At 38.2% G+C, this 25,108-nt stretch overlaps 1 protein-coding gene across 4 annotated transcripts in view; it reads left to right on the forward strand.

Moving 5' to 3' along the window:
• tspan9a (tetraspanin 9a) overlaps positions 1–25,108 on the forward strand; it is a 181,581-nt gene that overhangs the window by 147,087 nt on the left and 9,386 nt on the right. For all 4 annotated transcript variants that reach the window (XM_027161585.2, XM_027161582.2, XM_027161584.2 and 1 more), the window contains 2 exons: positions 15,324–15,515; positions 17,850–17,924. In XM_027161585.2, coding sequence (XP_027017386.1) covers positions 15,324–15,515; positions 17,850–17,924 — 267 coding nt within the window. The remainder of the gene's footprint in view (positions 1–15,323; positions 15,516–17,849; positions 17,925–25,108) is intronic.

Genomic DNA, 25,108 nt, shown 5'->3' on the forward strand with positions numbered 1-25,108 from the left:
GTCACCCTGCTGATATGAACAGGCAGTGGCTATGCAGATGGCATCAGAATAGATCATTCTCTTCACAAAGGCTTGTCATTCCCATAGCATTTCCCCATTAGTTAGATGCCTCTCGGACAGTCCCAAAGGATGAATACAGTACCAAGGTTTCTCAAGGGGGGGAGGATTTTACATCCTGGATTTCCAAAGCAATCATGTTTGAGCATAGTGTTGGCCATAGAGCAGAGGCATAGTGTTGCGCTGGCATATTATATCTGTTGGAGCATATTGCAAAATTGGCAGCATTGGATGACTGAGTTGGGTCTCAGCATGAACAGCTTTCTCTTAGTTTCCAGTAAGTGTTCTTCAACCAGCAACCTGCATCTCATCTGATTTGGAGTGTCTTATATCTCATTGCTCCAGATTGGGATGCCTGGGACTCTAAAAACTAAAATTATTTCACATTTATCTGATCAGTTCTAGAGATGGAAGGATCATTTTTGATCAGCAGTCATTCAATATTTCTTTTACCTGGCTGATATTGTAAATAGATCAGTCACAAAAATGTGAGTTAACTAATTTTTAAATAACTAGCAACATTTAAGGGTATATCATGTACTCTTCATCAAGTACATCAGGTACAATTATCAAAGCTGGTAGATATGGCAAAGAACTAACAGACAGTCAGCCATCAAAATTACAACGATCCAGAAGATATTGTGATAATCAGCTATGCTGATTGTTGAGGATGTTGGATTCTGTTGAATATTTAATATTACATGCTTTCTATAAGAAAATACTTTTCATATGTTGCACTTCTTGAGGTCTGTCTCACTTTTTATGCCTCCTGAAGAATAATGTTACCTCGTTATGCAATACAAGCAATATATGGTGGGCCAACATCAACCCCATGTTCATGTTAAGCTTAACAACTCAATGGATTGATTTGCCATCACTGCTTAACAGAAAGCCCTAAATCATTTACATGGCCATGTGCTTATGGCACTTTTATTCAATATGCCTTTTATATAAATTACTTGCCTTTGGTTTACATTGCAATAATATTATTACTTTCCATTGTTCTGTCACAAGATTCAAAGATGTCCCAAAAATAGTACCATCAGGAAAGTGAAGAACATTTGGTTATAGAGTAAATCGTTATGTATTATATAAGAATGGCTGTTGGTTGATAAAGATGATCTGAATGAAAATTCCTTCATAGAGACACAGTGCTAAATGTATACTAGATGTTTGCATTATATATGGTGTAATATATATATATGTGTGTGTGTGTGTGTGTGTGTGTGTGTGTGTGTGTGTGTGTGTGTGTGTGTGTGTGTGTGTGTGTGTGTGTGTAGTTTGTGTGTGTGTGTGTGTGTGTGAGTGAGTGTGTGTGTGTGTGTGTGTGTGTTTTCAGGAGGATTTTCTGTAAATGTTGCCTGAACCCTTAAAAGGTATGATCGTTCTTTGTTGCGCTAGTTATTGTATCTATATGAACTAGTACTGAAGTGCTCATCAGAGTGACATGTCTTTAATGTGCTTAGGGTACAGGGATAAAAGAGGTAGAGGTCCAGTAACACTGCTATAATTTATAATTTCTCTTGGGCTTTCAGACAGTCCTGTCACGGTTGGCTGCTGATAAGGTCACGGCACCAACAAAGAAAGCCGTGGAGATCACATGCACCCGGTCACAGAATTACGGTGACATCCTGGATTAATCACCTGTTCTGTATTTGTTGCTGTGAGGTATAAAATGGATTGTGATTATAAAAAAACTCTACACAGGAAAATATACAAGAGAAATCTTTCTTTTAAATCATATAGCAGTGAATTGTGAGTATGCGTGTGGGTGTGGGTATGTGCTTGTCTGTCTGTCTGTCTGTCTGTCTGTGTCAGGGGAGGTGTGTATTGATTTTGTGCTAATAAATTTTTTTGCTCTTGCCCTAAGCTTCTGTTTATCAAATCTACACCAACGCCAGAGAAAATAAATCTCTGTATAGCCTAAACAGTCAGCTCACTTTGACCAGAAGCAGTAGTGAAGAAAACACCACTCAAATAAGATCTACAAAAAAAAACTCAAATGTTGAAAGGTTTTGTTTGAAACAGATTAAAACCAAAAAATTCTATTACTTCTACAGCATTTGGCATAAGTATTGATTACTTGGGGTCAGGAGGTGCCATCAATACATACATTATTCTTCAGTGTCCCTCATTTTCATCTCAATACAATGAAAATAGAAACTGCTGAATTACAATCTTGACAAGTACACGTGTATTTGTCTATCAACCTCAGCCAGAAGCTATAAAAATGGACAGGTGACGAATTAAGCCTACTCTTTATCATATATTCCTTTTTCTTCAGCCCCGCTGATTAATTTCAAATGAGACGTGTGTGAGCATCTGGTGAGGAAGTTTAATAGCCACTTGCTCTTTACCCTGTGGCTCCTAATCTACATCTGTTTCTAAATACAACCGTCAGAGCTGACACCGCTGACCTCACTCCATGTCCTGCCTCAGGGCCATACTGATGGCCCAGTAATTATTACGCATCCCAGACTCCATTAGTGGTTACTCGAAATCATTGTCACTGCTTCATGAACTGAACCAAGTGCTAAAGCACTAAATAGCTTCAGTGAGGTGATAAACTAGAATTATTAATGAGAGGCCATGGTTACTGGCTGTATCACTGACATTAAATCATGACCTTTTTCCAAGGTCAAAGGTTAGCACAAAGCACCCAGGGATGAATTGGCAGTGAGGGAGGTAATGAGATGTCTGTAATTACCCAAATTTACTCAGACTATCAGATAAGTCATACTTTATATGGACCACAATCCATCTCTCTTTAACTATATGTCACTCACTCACTCACTCACTCACTCACTCACTCACTCACTCACTCACAGACACACACACACCATTTGATACATCATACTGAAACATACATTCAAACTGAACATGGTGTTTAAGTGGCAAAAAATCTGGTTGAAGAAATAATGTTCTCAGTAATTCAAATTACTCATGGCTTTTTTATTCATATCTTTATTTAAATCTTATCAGATTAAACAGTTAAGACATTTGAATGGGTAATTTCCTCTTTATGGCCAATCCCCAAGATTATTTTATCTTCTGACTACTTCTTTTTGTTCTCGGTGTGAAATGATAATTTGGTTTTTCTTTCCATTGTTCAGATCTTGTAGATTGTGTTTTGGTCTAAAGCTCAATTGTGGTGAAATAGTGAAGTCACTGTTGCCTTTTGTTAATTTGAATGTGTGGGGTGTGTGAATTCACCTTTATGTTGGTGTGCAAGGGCCTAGAAGATTTCAGACTGAAATATAAATTTCTAAATCAGATGTCTCCTGACTGAAATATTAATGGAGGGTTTTGACTAACCCCACTCAGTCCAAGTCAAAGAAATTCAATAAGCATACTCAGAGCAATGCAGGGAGATTTCATTTGTTAAAGTATAAAGTTAAATACCAAAGTGGATCATTGAAACATTTTAATATCGGAAATCTTATGTTGAATGCACAATATACAAATTTAGCCTTGAATTCCCTGTTGCAGACTCGTTTTGGAGATCTGCAACAACCCGCAGCTTCACAACAAATTGTTCTGCACCCCCATGACCACTCGTAGAATTGTAATGTGAGGTTTGAGATTAAACTACCGTAAGTACAATAAAATTACTTTTATAAATGGTATTTTAATGGTTTTAGAACCAGTAAAAATACAAACACTACAATGTTCCTGTGAACACAAGCTGTGATATTTGTTTTGCACTATACCTCCAGTTGTCTTCACAGAACAGCCATCACATTAATTCCTCTACATTCTATTTTCTCATTTCACTTTTTTCTTCTTTTGATTCAAACTAGTGCATAAACAACAACCACATCAAGTTATGTTTATTTGTGTGAGACAGAATGTAGGGTGTCTGTCATAGGACACGCCTGACCTCCTTATGATAAATAGGAAAGTCACCCTTCTTATTTTTCCAAAAAAGATAAGATCAAGTTTATTATAGATACATTCTCCATATTTTCATGCTTCTCAATGCAGACTGCTACCTAGTGAAGGATGGTGCACTTATACATCAGGGTTGGTTAATAATACAGAGATTAGAAAGATGTGATTATATGATATCCAATTATATCACTTCTTCTCATACATCTTCTAACTGATTGTGCACCAGGGAGAAATTATTCAGTTTTAAAGACTTTTTCCTTGATTTTTCTTCTTGTAATGGTAGAAGTTATTGTCTGTCAGACAAAACATACAGATACATACATTCTTTCTCATTCTGTGTTTTAGCAGGGGTCTGTTCATTTCATAATTCATTATTTCTAAGGTTCATTCGGTGAGTCTTGCATTAAATTAGCTTTATTAAACATTGTATAATTATAATTCTGTTTAGTTACTAGGTGGATGAAGAAATGGGACAAACTATGAAACCAGGTAGAAAGAAATGGAGCATGATAATTACTGTATAAAGCTTTGTCTGAAATATTATCTCATACTAATACAAGGAAATTATACTGTAACACTGCCATTATGTCACTACATTTTGCTCAAGCCTTCATTAAAAACACAATGTAAGAAACAGAGCCACAAAATATAAAAAGAGTCCACAGTGGACTTGTGAAGGCCCTGACAAATAACTGCTGTGTGTACTTATGAAGCCTGACAGAAAGTCCACTGATCAGCAGCACAGACAGTGGGAGAGAAACAGAGAATGTGTGGAACACCGAGGATGTGGAGCAGCATGCCAAATAGCAGTGTGTGAACGTGAACACTCACCTGATCCCATGTGTGCTGAAGCAGAACAAGGGGCTTGGGCTAAAGGAAAGACTGCCTTATACTGAATAACACACTGGAATTTATAAATTGTGATGGGTAGAACATATACGTTTAGTGTTTAAACGTGTATTGTAGCACAGGAAGCCTGTGGACTCATCCCTTCTCCTTTTATATCCTAATAAGTGACCAGACCAGGTTTCATCCCACACATATCATGTTGTAAAGAGAGTCAGTTTAACAATCATAGAGTTAAAGAGTCAGCCTGCTTTATGATGTCTAAAACCGTGCTAGCGAAACAAGCTTTCCTCATGCAATGAATATCAGGCTTTTTTCCATTTGTTGAATAGCAATATGACATAAACCTAACCCTGTACAAAAATTACTGTATTTAAAGATTACTATCTTTAAATACAGGATTCTCCTTTTTTCTTTAGGAGTAACCAATGATTTTACAATGCTAGACATTTACTTACAGGAGAATATAAATTGTTGGTTTTCTAATAGTCTTTGTTAGTTTGCACTGACACATATTTAACACTTTTTATATAGTATACTAAATGACCAAATGTTTGTGGATTTCTGACCATCATACCCATACAGTATGTGCTAGATTTACTCCCATAATCTCAACTCTTCTGGAAAGGATTTCCACTACATTTTGGATCATGGCTGAGGAGATTGGTGCATTTAGTGAGGTCTGACACTGACATCAACCAACGAGACCTGGGACACATTCTGGATTTCAGTTCATCCCAGAAGTGTTGAGTGAGGTTGCGGTCAGTGATTTGTTCAGGCCACTTGTGTTCTTCCACTCCAACTAAACCATTTGTCTAAACCATCTGGATCATGTCGTGATTTCTTAGTTCCAGTGAAGGAAATTGTAATGCAGCTTTATGGCTAAAGTTTGGTGTGGTAATTAAGTGCTCATAAAAATGCTGACATATACAGTAGTGTATGACTGTTGATCAGCTCTAAAAGAACCTTGCTTTCATTGGCTCATACTAAACAGTTCCTGGCTTCACAAATATCACCAATAAAAAGCATATTATTATGAACATTTTTAATCAGTCACACTAATACACGGTAGATGTTTTCCCTCTAAACAACACTTTCTAATCATAAATTGTGTTTCAGCCTAATAGGCTGCAATTATATGTTACCTTTTTTCTGAACCGCCTCAAGAGTCTTCAATGCAGATGGAAATCTCTCTAATGTTAGCAGCTTACTGGAAGCTACACTTGAGGAAGAGCATCATTATATTAATAAATTAAAAATTATAGTTCCATTTACTGTCATTTACATTTGCAAGCTCATTTAGGTTCAGCAGTGGTTCATACTTTGCAGGTTTAGAACAGTGTAAAATGCAGAGTAATATTGCTTGAAGAAGGCTAAAAGATGGTCTGCAGTTTCAGAGTAAGCCAATGAAATGTGGTTAAGCTCAAGGGATCAGGCTGAACACAGAAGCTATGACACCTACTCATCCACTCTTTCACTCTAGTCACAGAATATCTCTGAATTGACTGGGGATCAAATCTGCTATAAGATACTTTTTGCAGAGCAAAGCTCACTCACTAGCTTATGTAATGGGTTTCTAACTTCTAACACTTGTGTTAGAATATGTTGGCAGTCTCATTTAAATCGGTGTCAGCTTTGGTTCGAACTAAGTCATTGGTTTTAAAGTGGAGTGCTCAGGTCAGAAGTTCAGTGACATTACAGTGGTGGATATATCATGATCAGTCACTATGAAAACTGCTTTACTTCATTCATTGATTTATTTGCCTTCTACTTTTCCTACTGGTGTTTTGTGATGGCAGTCGACTGAAAAGGTCAGCCCAGACTTTTCTATCCCTGCCCACATATTCCAGCTCATCCTGGAGCTCCCTAGACATCCCCAAGCCAACTGTAAGATACAGTATAATCTCTCCAGCAGGCCCTGGGTCTGCCCTGGGGTCCGGTGGGATATGCCTGATACGGGTTTAGCTGGATCATTGAATTCTGCCCAAAACACATCAATTGGGTCATCCTAGTTCACATGGGACTGTCCTGGATTGTCAAGCTCTATACAATTTCACAGAAACTTAGCACAGTAACCTTGAAGAGGGAGCTCTTTTCTTGCCGCATGTTTTCATGATTTTATATTTTTGGTTTCCTAAAAGTGAAGATTATCATTTATAGTTCTTATAGTTATTATAGCATTTAAGCTTAAGTAATTAAGACGGTATAAATAAAAGCATAATATTTAAGAAACAAGTATCAATACTGCCTCATGATTAAAAGGAAGAGTGCTGTTGATGTGATTCAAAATCATTTGGTTGAAAAGGTTTAATTGTTTCAACAAATTAAATATCATATTTATTTGCCTAATGCACTTGTTATTTGTGTAGTTGAGTAGATGATAGTCATAAAAGCAATCATAAGGAGGGTAATTCATGAATGATTGAAACAGAATGACAATGGGGTCTTATAGTACAAAGCTCATGTGCTTTTACGTCTTTGCTACGTCTTTCCCTCTGACTTTCTCTGACTTGCATGACCTTTGTGATAGAGTTGTTTTTAGCAGTCTTCTGTGCCTCATCTCCTCTCAAGCCTGTGGGTGTCAGATGTAGGACACGCTCTAAAAACTATAGTTTGTACCTGTGTTTTTGAAATGTCACAAGCCAGAGCAGCACTCATTAAAGTCTGCATGACTTTTCATTATTTCCAGTCCATAATTAAGGTGCCTGTGGCATCAAGCTACAGAGGAGTCCTGCTGGGCTGCCAACGATCCACACAGAGCTGCAAAAATGAGCCAACAGTGGTGAATAGTTTGTGATAGATTTTTTGTTTCATTGCCCTTCCATGCACGCGCACACACACACACAGTCCCCTTTCCTTCCCACTCCTCCCCTTCTGTCTCTCTTTCTACCAGAAAGGCAGGTGACAGCTGAGACAGCTGCCTCTTAGCACAGATGCACTGATTGATTCTGAATCACTAAACAGCCTTTTCATCACCTCAAAGTGTTGGTCTGATACCCACAGAAAAGCTGAAAGCCCCAGAGACTGACTACTGTGTGAGGAGGTTGTGCATCTTTGGCCTCAGCACAACCACTCACTATATAGCATGCTGGATTTTGATTTTTTTATGTTTTTTAAGCGAGAGTGAGCTTTCTTTAATAATGAAAAGCTTTGCTATCTAGAAATAAGCCAGTTGCTGGATGTGTTAGATATACAAGTTCTTTCATTTTTAAACCACTGCTCCTGAGCTCTCAAAGATATTGCTGATTATTTACTTATATCTGTTACAAAATTTGTGGTGCCTCGAATGTTTATCTGGGATTTGTGTTTCTTCCTATGTGTCAGGATTTCTTATACACCAGAGCTCCTGCTTAGACACTTTTCTTTCATCAGTACGGCTCAGGTTGTAATCTGACTTTATTCGCCAGGTCACCACGGGGATCAGCTGTTCCAATTCGAGCTTTAAACTTTAGTGCGTTGCTTTTTAATTTTCCATTGCACATCTGTCTGAATTCGAAGGATATCTGTGTTGATTTTCAATAAGAGCCTGCTGCTCTCCTTTATCCAGAGACATGCTGAATAATTCAAGGACAGATTGCCTTTTGAAGCAGTGCAGTGTCAGGCCTGGAAGATTGCACCACAGCATGCACCAGGCTCACATTGTGTGAAGGCCGTGGGGTAGGATGGCTTCACTTGAGAGCTGAGACAAGATACACTTATCATCATGTTACATGGTTGTTTTGTGTTTGGTAATGGGACAGTGGAATAACTCAAGCTACTCATGCTGATGCACATGAGATGTGTTCTGGACTGGAAGCTAGTGTCTTCTAAAGATTAAACAGACATACAGTACGTATAATTTTTTTTCCCGTATCCACATGAGATTATATGCTGTTGACCTAAATCGTCTCAAAGTGATTTATTTTGAACTTTCGTGGAACCAAGAGCAAGAGCACCACCAATGGCAATAATAAAAATACACAGAATTGGTTAAATGTGCCTAACTACCTTGTGTGTGAATGTGTGTGATTCTGTAGTTTGTCGTTTGTCATGCTCGTTATTCCTTCAGTGAGATTTCATCATATAAAACACCTTAATTTCAACAACCTAAATAGTTTCATTGTCAAGCTATTGATGGATATTAGATATCAATTGTTATCTAACATCACAACCAGTCATCTGCCTGAAAAAATTCTCTTTATACTCTTATACATGTGTTAAATTGCATTGTAAGTATTCCAGTAGAAAATGAACAAAATCAAACTTACTCATAGATTTACCTCTTGAATCGTACAAGAATAAACCCTGAACAATCACTCGATCTCCCAGCAGGACACCACCGGTTAAAGTAAATGGCAAAAAGAGCGTTTATAGAAAATCCTGTTTATTCTATCTGTACACGTAGCAGAACAAATTTTACAAATCGCTACAGGAGATATGCTGGATTTCCTTAGGCTTATAGGCCTTATTGTTTATGCTAATTTACAGGCGAACATTTGCCTGAAATGCATTTATATTAAATGTGTTTAATCATCTCACAACCAGTGTAACATATTTGTGTATTCGGGAAAAAAAATCTACGCTGAAATAAGGTTATTTTTGCATTCGGTACATACAGTATTGCAGCTTAATTATTTCTCTGTCAAATAAATGTGCCCTCAGTTAGAAGAAAGTTTTCTGAACTGAGAAAATGTGTTCTATGATACAGTTATATTCACCAGTCCAGACCTCTATAAGTTTACATTTTAATAAGTTTTCTCAAGTTTTCTACGATGTGAAAAACGAGTGAAGAATGATTTTGTAAGCTGCTATCAGAAATCCATAATTAGCATAGAATTTTAATGTGTCTTTTGTGTAGTTGTGTAAGTTTAAGTCCCATCGTCTGAACTCTGATCTGTTTTATTCACTAGAGGAATGTTCCCTTTTCTGAATTGTTTAATGAGTGACATTCCTGTTGTGAGGCAGAAAAGAGAAATTGTGTGCATGTTATCTAGTTTGACAGGAAGCTAAAAGGAAAGTTTTACATGGTCGACATAACCTTTTTATTCAGCCACTTTATATACAAGACATTTTAATTTTCATTTAAGTTTCATCCATCATGTAGGTTAGGAATTTAAAGGTATTTCATATAGCTCCACACCAAAAATATCACATATAAAAGCCGGTAGGCTAATGGAAAGTAGCTCTTTAGTCATTTTAAGGCGCCATCACGTCGCAGGCTATCAGTAATGAAGGCTTAGCGAGTATTTGAGCAAGATTTTACTGGCTAATGGAATGTCATTTTCCTCTTAGCTTGGAGTCCCTTGTATGGCATTTGTTTCTTCAGCGTAAAATCAATGATGGATAACTGCAACTCCTTATAAAAGGCCTGCCAATTTCACTTGCCTAACAAAAGAAGTTTGGTGAAAGAAAACAAAAGAAGTTATTAGGATAACTAAGGATAATAATATGTAAAATATGTGCTTGGTTTTAATCATTCATAGGGTCACTTTGGGGCATTACATTTTTGCAGGTCCAGGAACTATAACAGGAGTTCAATTGCTCTAAGAAAATGACTTGACCCTCAATAGACCCAACTCTAGGTAATGAGCTTAACATTTGTTTTGCCATTTGTTTAGGGTTGTGGGTTTTTTTTTGTTTTGTTTTTTGTTTTGTTTTTAGATGCAAGCTGTTAAAGCGAGTTATGAAGTGGATAATCCCAATAAGTGGATAGTCCCAAAGGACTGAGCTGTAGAATTGTAGAACGCTGACTTGTAGTAAAAACAACTGTTACTGTTACTGTTTTTTTCTGATTTCTACACACATTTAACTAAGCTTTTTCTGTTGTATTTCTGACCAATGAATGAAAGTTTGATGATTGTGGATGATTTACAGCAGTGGTAGTTTGATAGTTAAGACTCTGGACTACTTACCAGAAGGTTGTCTCTTCAAGGGTCTATTGCTGGGCCCTTGAGTAAGGCCTTTAACCAAATGCTCAGTTTGTAGAATTGAGACAAAGTGTGTTGCTCAGGATAAGGGCATCCGACCGTTTTGGTTTGGTCGATCCCGTGCAATATGACATTAAACAAAAAAAGCAATTAAACAAAAAAATTCAATTTCATAGCAGCCAGAACAAAATAATTGAGATCCAGCTGTATCATAATTCTGATGAAGCTTTAGTGACTACGCATGCTTCTGAGGCTTTAGCATAAGTTTGGTTTGTGCTTTCTTTACTTTTCAGTGGATTATATTCTTTGTTTTTATAGTGAGGCTCAGGCCTATTTTAAAAGTTCAAACTGAGGGTCAGTTGCAGCACCATTTTTTGTTTACACACTGGCAGTATTTTCAGCACACCTTTGGAGGAACAAATGTAAGGGGGAAAAAAACTAAATCTAGAGGTCAGGCTGACAAAAATGTCATTATAGTTGGTTTATAGGACGCACTTCTTCTGACCTCATCTCAAGTGAGGAAATGAAAAGCTTCTCCACTGTTTCTACTGACATTTGTCGCACTCATATACACACACTTGCAGGAAGGTTAAAGTGGCATTTCTCCTCAGGTGGCTGCATTGTGACAGCACAGGCTACTGAAGCAGTTGATAAGGCAGCTAGTAGACAGGCAATGAAGCCTTTTTATCTCTCTCCTGTGCTTTACTAGAGATTTTAGCTTCAATTAAACTGACCTTGAGCAGAAAGACTTGCTTTCTTAATGCTCCATTTACCCTGTAAGGTTTAGCCGTCTTTCCTGCACCTGCACCTCTTCACACTCTTGCCCACCTTTGCACATGCCTCTCGCTTGTTTTCATTCTTTTCTTCCAAGAACAAACAGCTTTTCTTTTGTGTTTGTTCTTGACTCTGTCATAACTCCATTCTTCACACTTAGCAAACATCAAGAGCCCAGTGCGGGAGGAGAGACAGGAAGAGGAAGAGCAGTTCTTCCTGCAGTTTATTAATGGACTTTGTGGATGTGGTTTTGCTGCTGGCTGCTTTTGATGTGTGGTACATCTTTATTGTTTATGGTTTTTTTTATTTGGGTTGTGTTGTATACACAGTTATGTCCAGAATAATTCGCACCAAATTTATCCTGATCAGAGCATGGTGCAGCTGAAGTTTTGAATCTCTGGAGCACTGGCGTAAAGTGGGAATACAGCAGTCCATTTAAAAGCAGCGTGCAAGCACATATTCATTCCCTAGGGGGCAGTTAAAAAGTCATCTATCTGAATGTTTTTGGGACTGTGAAGGAAACTGGAGCACCCAGAGTAAAGCCACATACATGAAGAAAACATTCGACACTCAGTCATACAAAGTCTAAACAGTATCCTGCTCATCACAGCTATATATGAGCTTTCCCCAAACTGTTGCGACAAGGTTTAAAGCACAGAATGATCTCTAACGTCTTTGTATGCTTTGTAGAGGGGATCGAGCTTTTTCAGTGATTGGGCCACAGCTTTGGAATGATTTGCCAATAGAATTAAGATTAGCACCCTCTCTGTCCATTTAAAAACGTATCTCTTTTCCTCTGCATATCTATAGTTTTTCTTTTCATTTTCTTCTAATTGTTTTATTATTGCTTGATTTAGTGTTTTAGTGTGTATTATTGTATTGCTTAATTCTATTTTGCTTTTTATTATCTCGTCTTAGTATAATTAGTTTTTTTTCTGTGTATTTTTACTAACACTTTTTTATTGTACAGCACTTTGGTCAGTCCTGTGGCTGTTTTAAATGTGCTTTATAAATAAAGTGAACTTGAACTTGAAAGTATGCTGTAGCATTAAGATTTCCTTCACTGTATCAATGGGGTCCAAACTTCCTGGTGTGTAAGAACTCAAGCGGTCTGCATGGAGCCCGGGGCCCCAACACTGTCTGCTAGTCATCCCCGACTGACATCAGTCCACACCTTTATTAATGCTCTCACAGCCATGTTCCACTTTGGAAAGCCTTATTAGTAGTGTGGAAAATTTTGAACAGCAAAGTGGGAACAAATCTGAAATCGGCTGTTCAACAAGCAAGGATGTGAAGGTCATGTGTCCATATACTTTTGGCCATGTAGTGTATGTGCACATGTGAAAGCCATTTATCAGATGGAGTAAAATACATGAACAAAAAGCTTTCAACACAGAATAGGGACAGTTGTGAAGATAATAAATCAGGGTTACAATAAACAAATGCCACTTATACTGTATAATGTAGCATTAGTGATGCAATCACATTTTCATGCAAACCTGCACTTGCAGAAACATACGTAGAAGAGCATTAAACTTTCACTTTAAGCTTTAAAATTCTTTATTTATTTTAGCTTTCACTGAGTTCCTTTTTAATATGTGTGCGAGAAGATAAACTAGAGGGTGATTAGTTCACTTCTTAATTGCTGAGTATAGGCACATTTGAGAAAACCATATCCAGACATGAATTAGTTTTATTTGACACAGATAGTTTGATCTTCATGCTCCTAGTGATCCATTTCACTCAGCCTTTTGACTAGAACACCATTAAAGAAGGAAACAAGTAATAAAGAGAAGAGTGAAAACGGAGACAAAAAAGACAGAGCGGGCATCATGTGAATGTGACAGAGTGTTGTATTCTTTAGCTTGTCCAGAGAGAGCTGGGGACACAGTATTCTGTAGTTTATTTTTCTACTTTGTTTACATCCTTTTTTCACTTTTCTGCCTACACGACTCATCAGAAAAGAACAAAGCACCCATCACAACATGCTGCTAATGCACCATTATAGAGTTCTCGTCTTCCTGAACGAGTGTCATCCAGCATTTACTCAATTCTTCTACACTTACTCACTCTTTTCATCACCAGACGTCCTCTGTGTCCCTCTGCGCTTTCTGCTCTGTGTTCTTCTCGCTTCCTCATCCTGTCTTTCTCCTCACCTCTACTCTTTTGCACTTGCTAATGCACTCTCTAGCTGTCCTGTCTTCTTCCGCCCGGCCTTTCATAATGCCTCAGAGAATTGCAGGCTTTTCAATCAGATATGAGACTTAGGGAGTCGAATGTGGCATATTGCCCTGAGTTTCTGATCTAAGGAGGTTGCGAAAGAGCTGGTTGATGTTGATGGATGCGGTCTGACTGTTAAAAGGAAACTAAAGATGCCAGATCTGTAATTAATATAAATCTTGTATGATTGCACACTATAAGAAGTTCAGGGCTTAGAAGAGGTAGAGTCTAAGCAAACAAAACGCAATCATTCATTTCTGGATGAATTTACAGAGAAAGCAATCAAATTTGAGCGAGTGTGCATGTGCTCGACATGTCAAACAGTTGAGAACTGATGAATGTTAACAATGTAAACGTAAGGGTTGAGCTGGAGGTCTTGTGTAATTGCTGATGAACTCTAACTCTGTAGTTCATTGAAGGCCAAGCCATTTCTCCTACTCTCAACCAAACTTGCTAAAGTGCTCCTTTATCCAAACATAGCATCAGCACCCACTTTCAGCTGCCAAAAGTGAAATGCACAAAGGTTTTAATCTCTGATGCTGTGGGAATCTCAGTAGAAAGAGTGACGGATTACCAACTCGATGATGACTAAAGGTGATTGTTAAACCGTGCTTCAAGTGAAGAGCTCTATTTACGCTTAAGTGCACCGGTCACTGTTATGAAGAGGACAGAACTTGCCAGCTCAATTACAGTGCTCGGGAAGCCTATATGTGGTTGCCATTACTTATTCATTGTGTCTGAAAGAGTTGGAAATCAGCTTAAGCGCTTGCCGATTAGCCTCCTTGTGCTGTGGGTTTGTTAGAATTTAGCCGTAATGTACTGTAATGGTCTGCTGAACAGCGCCGGACTGAGACAGACATTGCAACGATGTGATTTACTGCATGGTGTCTGATTGGGTATCAGTGTCGCCTGGGATTTCTAGGCAATTGTGTTGGATATCATTCTATTAGCGGACAAGGAAATGTCAACTATCTCTTCCCTGCACGGATGGTTTGTTCAACACCATACCCTTTCCCTTTCCCTTGTGGTAGATACGATCCACAGAGAAAACAAGCCCAGAATCAGCTGAGGCTGTCAGTCAGTGGTACAGATGCTCACACTTCCGTTTTTCAGTCAGAAATCTGCTGTCACCACACTTAGACTTCTATATATTTCGTCAGTCCATCTCCTTGTTTCTGTCTTTGTCTGTCTCTGTCTCACTCTTAGTGACACATTTATACGCACTATATCTCTTGTAAAAATGCTGGAACTAGTCTGTCAGCATGTGCACATGGGACAGTGATGGTGACAATGGTAAAACCATTAGTGCACAACAAAAGTTTTATTGCCTGTGTCAGAGGTAAAAAAGTATCTAAAGCCTCTCAGTTGCAACAGAGACACATTCTGTACTGAATCCCAAGTTTCAATGTTTTCGGCGGAGCTGAAATCATTTTCATTACCTGCCTGGGACTGCTACACAGGTGTAATGGAGTGAAAGATGATAAACAACAATTTGTAAAAGGTATAGACAGGCTAGAAACAAATTCATGTTGTATAATGATCTGTGATGTGGTAACTCTCTCTCTCTCTCTCTCTCTCTCTCTCTCTCTCTCTCTCTCTCTCTCTCTCTCTCTCTCTCTAAATATATAGTTGTGTGGCTGTGGACTACTGGGTGTAGGGATCTGGTTGGCGGTGTCTCAAGGCAGCTTTGCCACCTTCTCCCCCTCCTTCCCCTCCCTCTCTGCTGCCAACCTTGTCATCGCTATCGGTGCCATTGTCATGGTGACCGGCTTCCTTGGTTGTCTGGGTGCCATCAAGGAAAACAAGTGCCTGCTCCTGAGTGTAAGTATATTTCTGACCCTATACAAAGACATATAGACAGACACACACAACACAATCTCAACCTTACTTCCCTCACTGTGTAACACTGAGAAAACTAGCCAATTTTATTGGAAGTTTGTTTCTTGTCAGGTTCTTTTGGGTTTATTTCGTTTTGTTATAAATAACAATAATATAATCTTTTATAAAAAATAAAAAATCCTCCCGGAAAACCATACAGGCTTTGTAATGCAATGATGTTAGCAGCAGCACTGTGTACCAACTTTGCAGTAGGCTTTCCAAAGGTTTTCGTATGTTTCATGAAAAGCAACTTAGCTCAGTCACATTAGATGCCTGAAATTTCCGAAGGGGGTCTTGATGAGAAAAGTTATGAATATGAATTGTGTGGCCGACGTTGAGAAACTTTAAAAAACTGAAAAAATTAAAAACTGAAAGAAACTAAACTAAAAACTTAGAAACTGAAAAATTAAACTCTGAAAATTGTAATATGAATTTAAAACAACTTCTTTTTGTACCACCCTTGGGTTTGTTTTTGGAGGGTTCATTTATTTATCTATAATAAATAAATAATTCCAGTTTGGACAATACCAATTTTTTTTAAATTAATATGAAGATAGAAATATTTTAGGCATTGAATGAATATAGATATTGGCATTGTGCTACACCATCAGTGTTTCTCTAGCACACCAATCCATTTTAGGACAATATTTGCTCCAGGTCTGATATGATTCAGTGTTTATTTTCTCCAACTGGGCAGCTTTTGCTTATGAGCTGAATGGAGCAAAAAAGAAAAAAAAGAAAAGAATAGAAACTTTCGTAACTCTGCTGCCTTGTGGGAAAGTGCTAAGAAAAAAATCACTGAGCCATTTCCTATCTAATATTGCCTATCAAATCTTATTCCATCTTGCCTTTCCCTTCTAATCTGGCAGCAAGTGTTTACTAGTGGGTCTCTCAGCACTTTTTATGTCACTCCCTCAATCATACAGAATCACTTCTACTCTTCGTTTTCTCCTGTATGCCCTTTCTCACATTTTATTAAGTACAACTATGAAGCTATTGTCTCTTTTTAAAAGCCCTGGTCACACTTTAATTATGAGAGTGTGTCTCACACAGAGGACTATTTGTGTGATTTACAAGCCTGGATATTAGAGTATATTGGTCAAGATAATATTATATTATAACAAATAAATCTTTACCGTCATGTTTGAGTACTTTTTTATAACCTGATTACTGGGCAGGCTACCCATATGCCCTCAGATGGGATTGCATATAAACGTACAGTACATACTGGACAATTTAAAGACTGGAAATTGAACAGAGGGAGAATTTTACACAAAATGATTTGGTTGCTGAATCTTGGTAGCGCATGTGATAATTGACTGTGTGACTCTCACACAGCACATATTATTATTTTTTGATAATAATAATAATATTAGAATTTTCCTCCTGGTTAAGCTCAGGTGTGATTAAAAGACTTATCATAGGGAGCTGATGTAAATTTGAATCAACTGACCTTTTGAGCAGCCAGCTTATTAGGTATGCCTGCCTTGTGCATACATTTCTTAACCATTTCATCAGGTACACATACCATATAGTCAGTCTGGTAGTGTACAAATACTGTCCCCTATTTCCTATAGTCTGTTGTTGATCACCATTTCTCAATCTAGCAGTGATACTGTTTAAAAGTCCTAGCAAGATTGCAGTACCCATTGTACACCATGCCACTTTCAGTGCTGTACTGAAAATGGTTTCAAGCAAACTGAAAGATTAGAGCTTGAGCCTGAGCTGGAGATGAGTCGAATTTTTTCATTGTGCTTCCTCTACCACATAGTGCTTCCTCTAATGCACTGAATTTAAGTGTTCAGTTACTGTATATTTTTAGCCATTCCTGCATCTTATGTGACAGAAAAGCAAAACAGAAAAGGGACCCTATCAAGAATGCAGTTTATTTCAGCTATTAACTAATACATGCCAAAGGCCAATTAACATTTTCTTTCAATAGAGTCTATGGAATGGGGTAAACCAATCAAGTTAACCTGTCAGTGTAAAAATTCAGTAAACAAACATTTTACAGGCGTCCAGCTGGGCTAAAGCTGCTGCTCGCATGCCCTCGACCAGTCACAATCAGCACAATGATGAATAAGAAATGATTCAAGCTCCCTGGGTTAATACTTACTGCCTGGCAGCCTCATCCTGTGTAGATGATATTGTAAATATTTAGCAGAAAGAGAGTGAGGGGGAGTCAATGTGTGTCTTTAGAGGATGATTCATTTGAATAGAACTTCCATTTGAACTGCCTTTCTTGTTTCAGTGATTCCTCTGTTTTTCTGCTTGCAGTTCTTCATTGTCTTGCTGATTATTTTGCTGGCCGAGCTGATTTTGCTCATCCTTTTCTTCACATTCTCTGATAAGGTAAGCTCCTGTTCTGAATTTCTACATACAGTAGCATTCCGTTTATAAACCAGTGAAGTCCACAGTCTCTGTGGACATCTTGAGATTAGTGTCTCAACCTGTCGCTCCAGTTGTCTGCCTGTCGAGCTTCCTGTCTTCATCTGCTCTTCATTTCCGAGGTTAGGAACCTTTAGGATTTTCATGCCCTAAATAATTTGCAAGGTCAAAGATCACATGTAAAAAAGCAACATAAGCTTGAACAGTTGGTGCTGAGTAATTGGAGTAAAGCTGTCTCTTAGAGCCTACAGGTGCAGCTTCATTTTATTTTTTTCAGAGCTGGAATTTACAAGGCAGCACTTTCTAACCTTTTGGACATTTGGATTGCTCATGAATTACTCTCTAGATGAAGCCACAAGTGTCACACGACATCCGCTCAAAATGCATTTCAGTGAAGTGCAGAAGCCTCCCGGTGGTTGTTTTAAAGGCCATGTTATTGCTGAGACCAGTTATTGTTTCTCCCATGAGACCCAGGGAAAGTGTTGGATCTGCTAAAGACCTTCTGGGAGGTTATTGTTCACTCACCCCTCCAGCCCGGCTAAAGTAATTCATTTACCCACAATCCATTTAGAGATGGGTATGTGTTTGTCTCTAAGGCATGCTCTGTCAATGGGAAATACTGTATACCTCACAGCCTTATCTCTGCTTATATGTTACTCTACACTTTATAGTTGCACTGTTCTGCTTCAGCAGACACTTTTTTTGTTTTGTTGTATTTTTCAGGAGCTGGACAAAAGACTTTATAGCACGGCTGCTCCATTGTGATAGGGCAGCAAGTGTACATTAATAACACACTTCTGAATTTCACAGTTCGAACTCTGTTTAAATGTTGATGTTTAAATGCTGAATGTCACTCTTATTATTGTTCTGCTTAACCAGAGCTCCAGTCAAGCAACAAGATAGGAACTGCAATCTCATATCATTCACTTATGACATAAGTATTCAGAACATACAAAACCTTTGGTTTCATAATTTTTGTTTTGTTTTTGTTTTGACAGTGGAATATGTTACAGTAAATCACAACCTTGATGGTGGAAAGACAGTGTCACAGTGTTCCTCACTCCTTTTTTCTGATATTAAGACCATTGTGTTATCTGTAACATATAGTAGGTAGATATTTTTTAAGTTATCACTTTAACTTTATAACTTACGCTGATGGGCCACTTTAGTAGGAACACCTGTACACCTGCTTGTTCATGCCATTATCTAATCAGCCAAAGATGTTAAACAGTACAATTCATAATAAAATGCATATATAAATCAAGTGCTTTAGTTAATGTTTACATCATAGCATGGGTTTTTGTGTACAGTTTATAGAGTCTACTCAGAATGGTGCAATACATAAAAAACATGAGGCAAAGACGTGGTTGATGAGAGAAGGTCAACATGGCCAGACCGGTTGAAGCTGATAGAAAGGATACAGTAACTCAGATAAACATTCAGAAAAGCATCTCAGAATGCACAACTTGTCAAACTTTGAGGCTAATGGGCCACAAAACAGTTGAAGACCACATTGGGTTCCAACTCTGTAAGCCAAGAACAGAAAGCTGAGCTGCAATGGTCACAGACTGACCAACACTGGACAGACTGGAAAAACAGCCTGTTCTGATAATGAGAGATTCACAGCATGAAGGTTCATCTGAAAAAAAGTATATTATATTAGGAACAGAGCACTTTGAAAGCAAAGGGAGGGTGTAACCAGTGTTTGTATGGTGTTCCTAATAAAGTGCTCAGTGAGTGAGAATTTCTTCCAGGGTGTGTTGCATTTTACAGCATCACATCAAGATTGAGTAAATGAATAGCAATTCAGAATGCCTCAAGGCAGATGATGTTCATATCTTGCTCTCAACATAATGAAAGTTAACATGATAACAAAGTGTCTTTCTTTTCATTAGCTTTTAAATGCCACTAAACCATATTCCCACAAACACCATTCATGCCTTATCGCTCATGTCAGTCACTGATATAATGTTGGATTCCGGCTAGAAAGATGGAGACAGATATGATGACCGGAGAAGGTCATATTATAAAAGATAAGACATGTGCTTGAAGCATTATGAAAGCATTTATTTCTCCCCTGTCCGTTCAGAGGTTTAGCTCTAGCCCCTCTCTACCCATTGGAGATGTTTTTAATTCATCCTATGATTTAACATCCAAATCTCCAAGCCATTTATTTATAATCATGGTGGAGATGCAGCTGGACTGGTTGCATATAAAAAGGGCACATCATTAGTGTCTAAACACTGGAAAAGATCCATTAATAGGAACAGTTGATGCCATGCCCCACTCTTTCAAACTATAGCGATGATTGTTTAATTAGGACTGCTTTACTTTGTAATCACAGTCCATCAGGACTGCCAAAAGAGTTGGAGGCAACAAGATGACTGACAATTAGTGTCAAGGCTGTGTTTCTGCAGTGAGGTGAAGACACAGGTACAACTGGCCCCTACACTATACACAGTCTCCGTAGATTACAGTGTGATATTACATGCCGTGCGCACACACACACACGCACACACACACACACACACACACACGCACACACACACTTAAATGCATACGTGACCCTGTGGTGACCTGCCATCTGACTGCAGCAGATGGTGGAGGCTAGGCACCAGATTAGAGTATCCATCTTTACGTCTGTGACCTCATTCCAGCATGCATGGCACTGCACCTTGGCCAAATGAAGCCATATTAGCTGATTTTAGGGGAAACATGCTAGAGTGGAGCTTTTTGCCACAGGCTCGCTGACAGATGAACCATATTACCTGTGTGCTTCTCATACGGCTGTTAGACCAGAATAGCGCTGTGTAATGCGTGGGTTAGCAACCTTGTTTAGACACTAATGATGTGCCCTTAATTTAGAGAAAGCAATTGAATTTCAGAACATGTAGCCTGCCCAAGTATATATATATACACACAATATTACGTGACTCTTCAGAAGGTGTAATAGACATTATGTCTTAGGTTAATAAGAGCAGAGACCTAAGTACTATATTTTGTTTTAGTTTACAGTTTTGTGAACTCTGTGCCCCTGCTGTTTGTCAGTGTTCCGAGCTGATTTCATGTACTGTACCTCCAATTTGGACAGGATTTTGTGAGATTACTGCTTGTGAACTCTTGGGAATCTCATATTGCCTATGTGCTCGTGTTTGTCAAGACAGACTGAAAATAAACACTGGAAAAGATCAGCGACAAGGTCCTGAGCCAATTAAATGATACTTGATGCTGGTCAAATATCTGCAAAGTCATGCCATTAGAATAGGGTATTGCATATCATGCATTATGTAGACAGTGGTCAAATAAGAGAGAAACGTCTGAGGCTCAGAGCTCCACACACTGTCTCAGTAGGGCATTGATTATATTGTGCAGAAATCTGCATAACAGCAGTGTGAATGTCCAGCAGTATAGAAAAGAGACATACTGTAAAAGGCATAAATTTATTTTGAAATAGGTGGAAAAGTATGCTGAAAAACAGAGGAAGAAATTAAATCAGAGATGCCAAGGCCATTGATTTGGGGGTATTTTCTCTTTCATTTTTTTCAAAATACTTGTCTATAGCTAGGAGGTGTTTTTTCCCCACACTGACAGATTCCTTCCAACCTGCTAATTGCCTGTACATTTATGTACATCACGTCTACGGCGTGGTCTATTTTAGCAATTTGGAACCTGCCACATTGATGTATTTTTCTTAATAATCTTTAATTATTAATTTATATTCATTTGTATTTGGTAAACAAAACATGTGAAAAGGCCTTCACAGTGACCTCTTTTTTAAAATTAATTTTAAGCATCAAAATATACAGGTAACTTACATCAGTGGTCCCCAACCCCCGGGCCAAATGGTACCGAGCCGCCCAAGGAACATTAAATTATTTCCATTTTATTTACTGTGGTGTATTTCTCTCGGGTTTCTGCGACTTTCCATGGACGAGAGGATAACTGGGAGAAGTCACCTAAAGCCGCACCAATACCGCGCATGCTCAAAATACTGTATCATGATATCGGGCCGGGTTTAGGTGACATCTGGAGCTGAGCGGCTGCAAGCGGCAGTGGCGTTGTAGCTTTGGTGGAGAGAAGGTGTGTATCGCTCTTCTCTCTGTTCACCGGTACTTTGTCATGTTTAACAGTGCTTGGTGTATGTGTATATTGTGTTTGCTCAAATTTAACCCACAAATTAGCAAAAATGAGCACAAAACAGACGTCGTTAGAAAGTTAGAAACTCTGCCGGTGTTCTGGATTAAAGTCATGGCGGAATACCCTGAGATTGCCACCACAGCTCTTAAATCCCTATTGCCATTTCCGACATGCTATCTGTGTGAAGCGGGGTTTTCTGCAGTGACAGCAACCAAAACAAAACAACAGAATAAACTGGACATAAGCAACACACTTCGGGTGTCATTGTCTCCTATTACCCCAGATGGAACTGTCTCATTGCAAAGAAAAAAGCTCAGGGTTCTCATTGATTTAGCGTTGTAGTGAGTTAAAAAGGCATGTTTAAATAGAATTAAATTAAAATTATCAATTTTAATTTAATTGTATAGCCGCCACCCCCACCCCCAGCAGGCTGCGGTAAAATTATCAAACATTGACCGATCTGCGGCGAAAAAAAGGTTGGGGACCACTGACTTACATTATGTATGTGAGAACTTTCTATTCAGAGTCCACAAACAGTTAGAGCATCTGCTATAACAGACTTTTTTCCATACTCAACACAGCCGATTTCCATTCTTACTCCTGCTGTATCAAGATAAAGATCAAGGCTTTAATTACAGCCTAATGACATTTCACATTAGCTAGAGGTAGCAGGTGTGACAAGCCTAACATTAGCTTTATTTAAGAGCAGATAGAGACATAGTATCAGGCTGGGGTCCTACTGACGAGCATTAAAAACAATCACACTGTCCAAACACTGCTCAACAAACTCTAACATCTGCAAGAGTGTGTTCAAACTTTGCCATGAGAAATGAATACAAAGCAAACACACAACAATCACAAGCAGGTTTCTGGACTTCATTTGGAGTATGTACTGGAGTTCAATTTCAACTAGACTGACTCTGTTTAAACATTGCCAGAGGGCAAGAAAATAAACTCCTAATGATCAATGCATTTGTTCAAGTCAATACATTAAGCAATAAATTAACCCTAATTGAAGCTGTTGTATTGTTCTTCCTAAAGTGGAACTAGACGGGTTTTCTGTGTTTCCTAGTGCAATGGACCACCATGATTACATTAAAGACAAGTACACAATCCCATGGTGATTGGATACCAGAACTGCTAAATCAGTCACAACCTAAAGAGGCTGATTTATATTTATCTCTAATATCACAGTTGTGACAGAAGTTCTGGCTGTAATGTTCATACGAATGCTTCTATGTAATCATTTAAATATGTTATAATTTCTATAGGAATACTTTAAACAGCTAGTAATGAATAGGTTTTAAAAATTGTTTACATTTAGTATTATGTCATTTGGCAGATCCAGAGTGAAGTATTTATCAATAAAATCTCTAGTATTCGATTAATGAATACATCAATACAGGTTCACTAGTTCACAGACTAAAACTATTGTCAGTCTTTTATATAGCCAAGTGCTAGCCAATGTAGCCAAGTGCTAGTGTATTTATTTAACAGTTTTTAACAGTTTATAGTTACAGTTAATAGTTTAGATCATTGTTGAAACAAATGATTTTTTTATCACTGTATAATGTATAGTATTTCAGCAACAAACATCAGTTCCTCCACCGATCATTAAATAAGACAGAAAATGCAAATAATCGCTGTTACAAAGTGCTGACACTGGAGTCTTCTTCCAAAAATAAATATTTCCTTACATAACACCTCTTCACATCAACAGTTACACACATTTATTCTATATAATGTACGTGAGGCATCTGTTATTTACTGAAAGACCCTGTGTAAGATGCTACATAGAAACAATGCATTAATCTAAACTTTGCTAAAACTATGCTGGTGTATAGAACTAAGCCTTTCCGTACCATCTGATTGATAAGAACCGAGAATACAGCAGCACTGTGGTATAATATGCTCATCTCAGCCTTCAGTCCGCTTTACTTCCCAGCTCTGTTGCAGCATGTTTTTTACAGATATGATACTATAATCTTTATGGCTCCAGGCTAATTGTTAATAGTCCGTATTAGAGCAGAGTGATTGTGCAGTGCATGTTGGGGTAATTGGGTCAACTCTGTTCAGTTTTGAAGCAGAAGTCATTATCATGTATTTTAGGCCAGTACTGCTATTCAGCTCTGCTGTGAGTGCAGAGTGTTCACTGACAAATATGAGCAAGGTGTGTGTGTTTGTTTGTGTGTGTGTGTGTGTGGGGGGGGGGGGTGAGAGAGAGAGAGAGAGAGAGAGAGAGAGAGAGAGATAGGGGTAGACTATGTATGCTGTTCTCTAGCACTGTCTCTGTATAATGAGAATAAGAATTGTCTGAGGTTTTTCAGGTCTTTCTGTGAGACAGATTGTTGATGTATCTCCTCCTCTCATTTTTCTCTCTCCTCTCATCAGAATCAGGTTTGATGGAGCCTGCAGGGTTCATAGGAAGCCAATACACAGCATATAAACACCAAAATATCTTCTCATAATCAGTGTTTCTCCACTCCGTGCATTCTTCTCTTTTATCATTACTCTTGACTGAGTATCATTGTTGCCTCTTACATCAGGCATCACATCAGCATTGCTGTTAATCAGTAACTTGTTTTACATTCATTTTTTTTTTGTTGTTGTTGTGATTTCAGGTGCATTTCTAACCGGGTATCTGGGTTATTGGACTAGAACTAATTTGCAATGCCTCTGATTAATTATTAAATATTAAAAATGCAAAGTAGGTCAATGCTGCAGGCATAGTAACTAAATAATCTGGAAACGATAAGAGAATTAATAAATCATCCTATGTCACTCATACCTCATGAAATAAATCTACCACTGATGCTGTGTTTTGTGATTTTTAATCTTAATGCTTGTGCATTTTGATACCCAGTGGTAGTTTGAAAGCTGAGAGGATTAAAACAATATACTATATAGTCATTAAAACCCAATGATGAGATGTTTATACAATGCATCCCAGTCAAAGCAGCTAGTGATTGTAAGTAAGAAACTAGCATTAAGAGAATTTTACCAATTTTTAC

This window comes from Tachysurus fulvidraco, chromosome 13 (assembly GCF_022655615.1).
Source record: "Tachysurus fulvidraco isolate hzauxx_2018 chromosome 13, HZAU_PFXX_2.0, whole genome shotgun sequence".
NCBI lineage: Eukaryota > Metazoa > Chordata > Actinopteri > Siluriformes > Bagridae > Tachysurus > Tachysurus fulvidraco.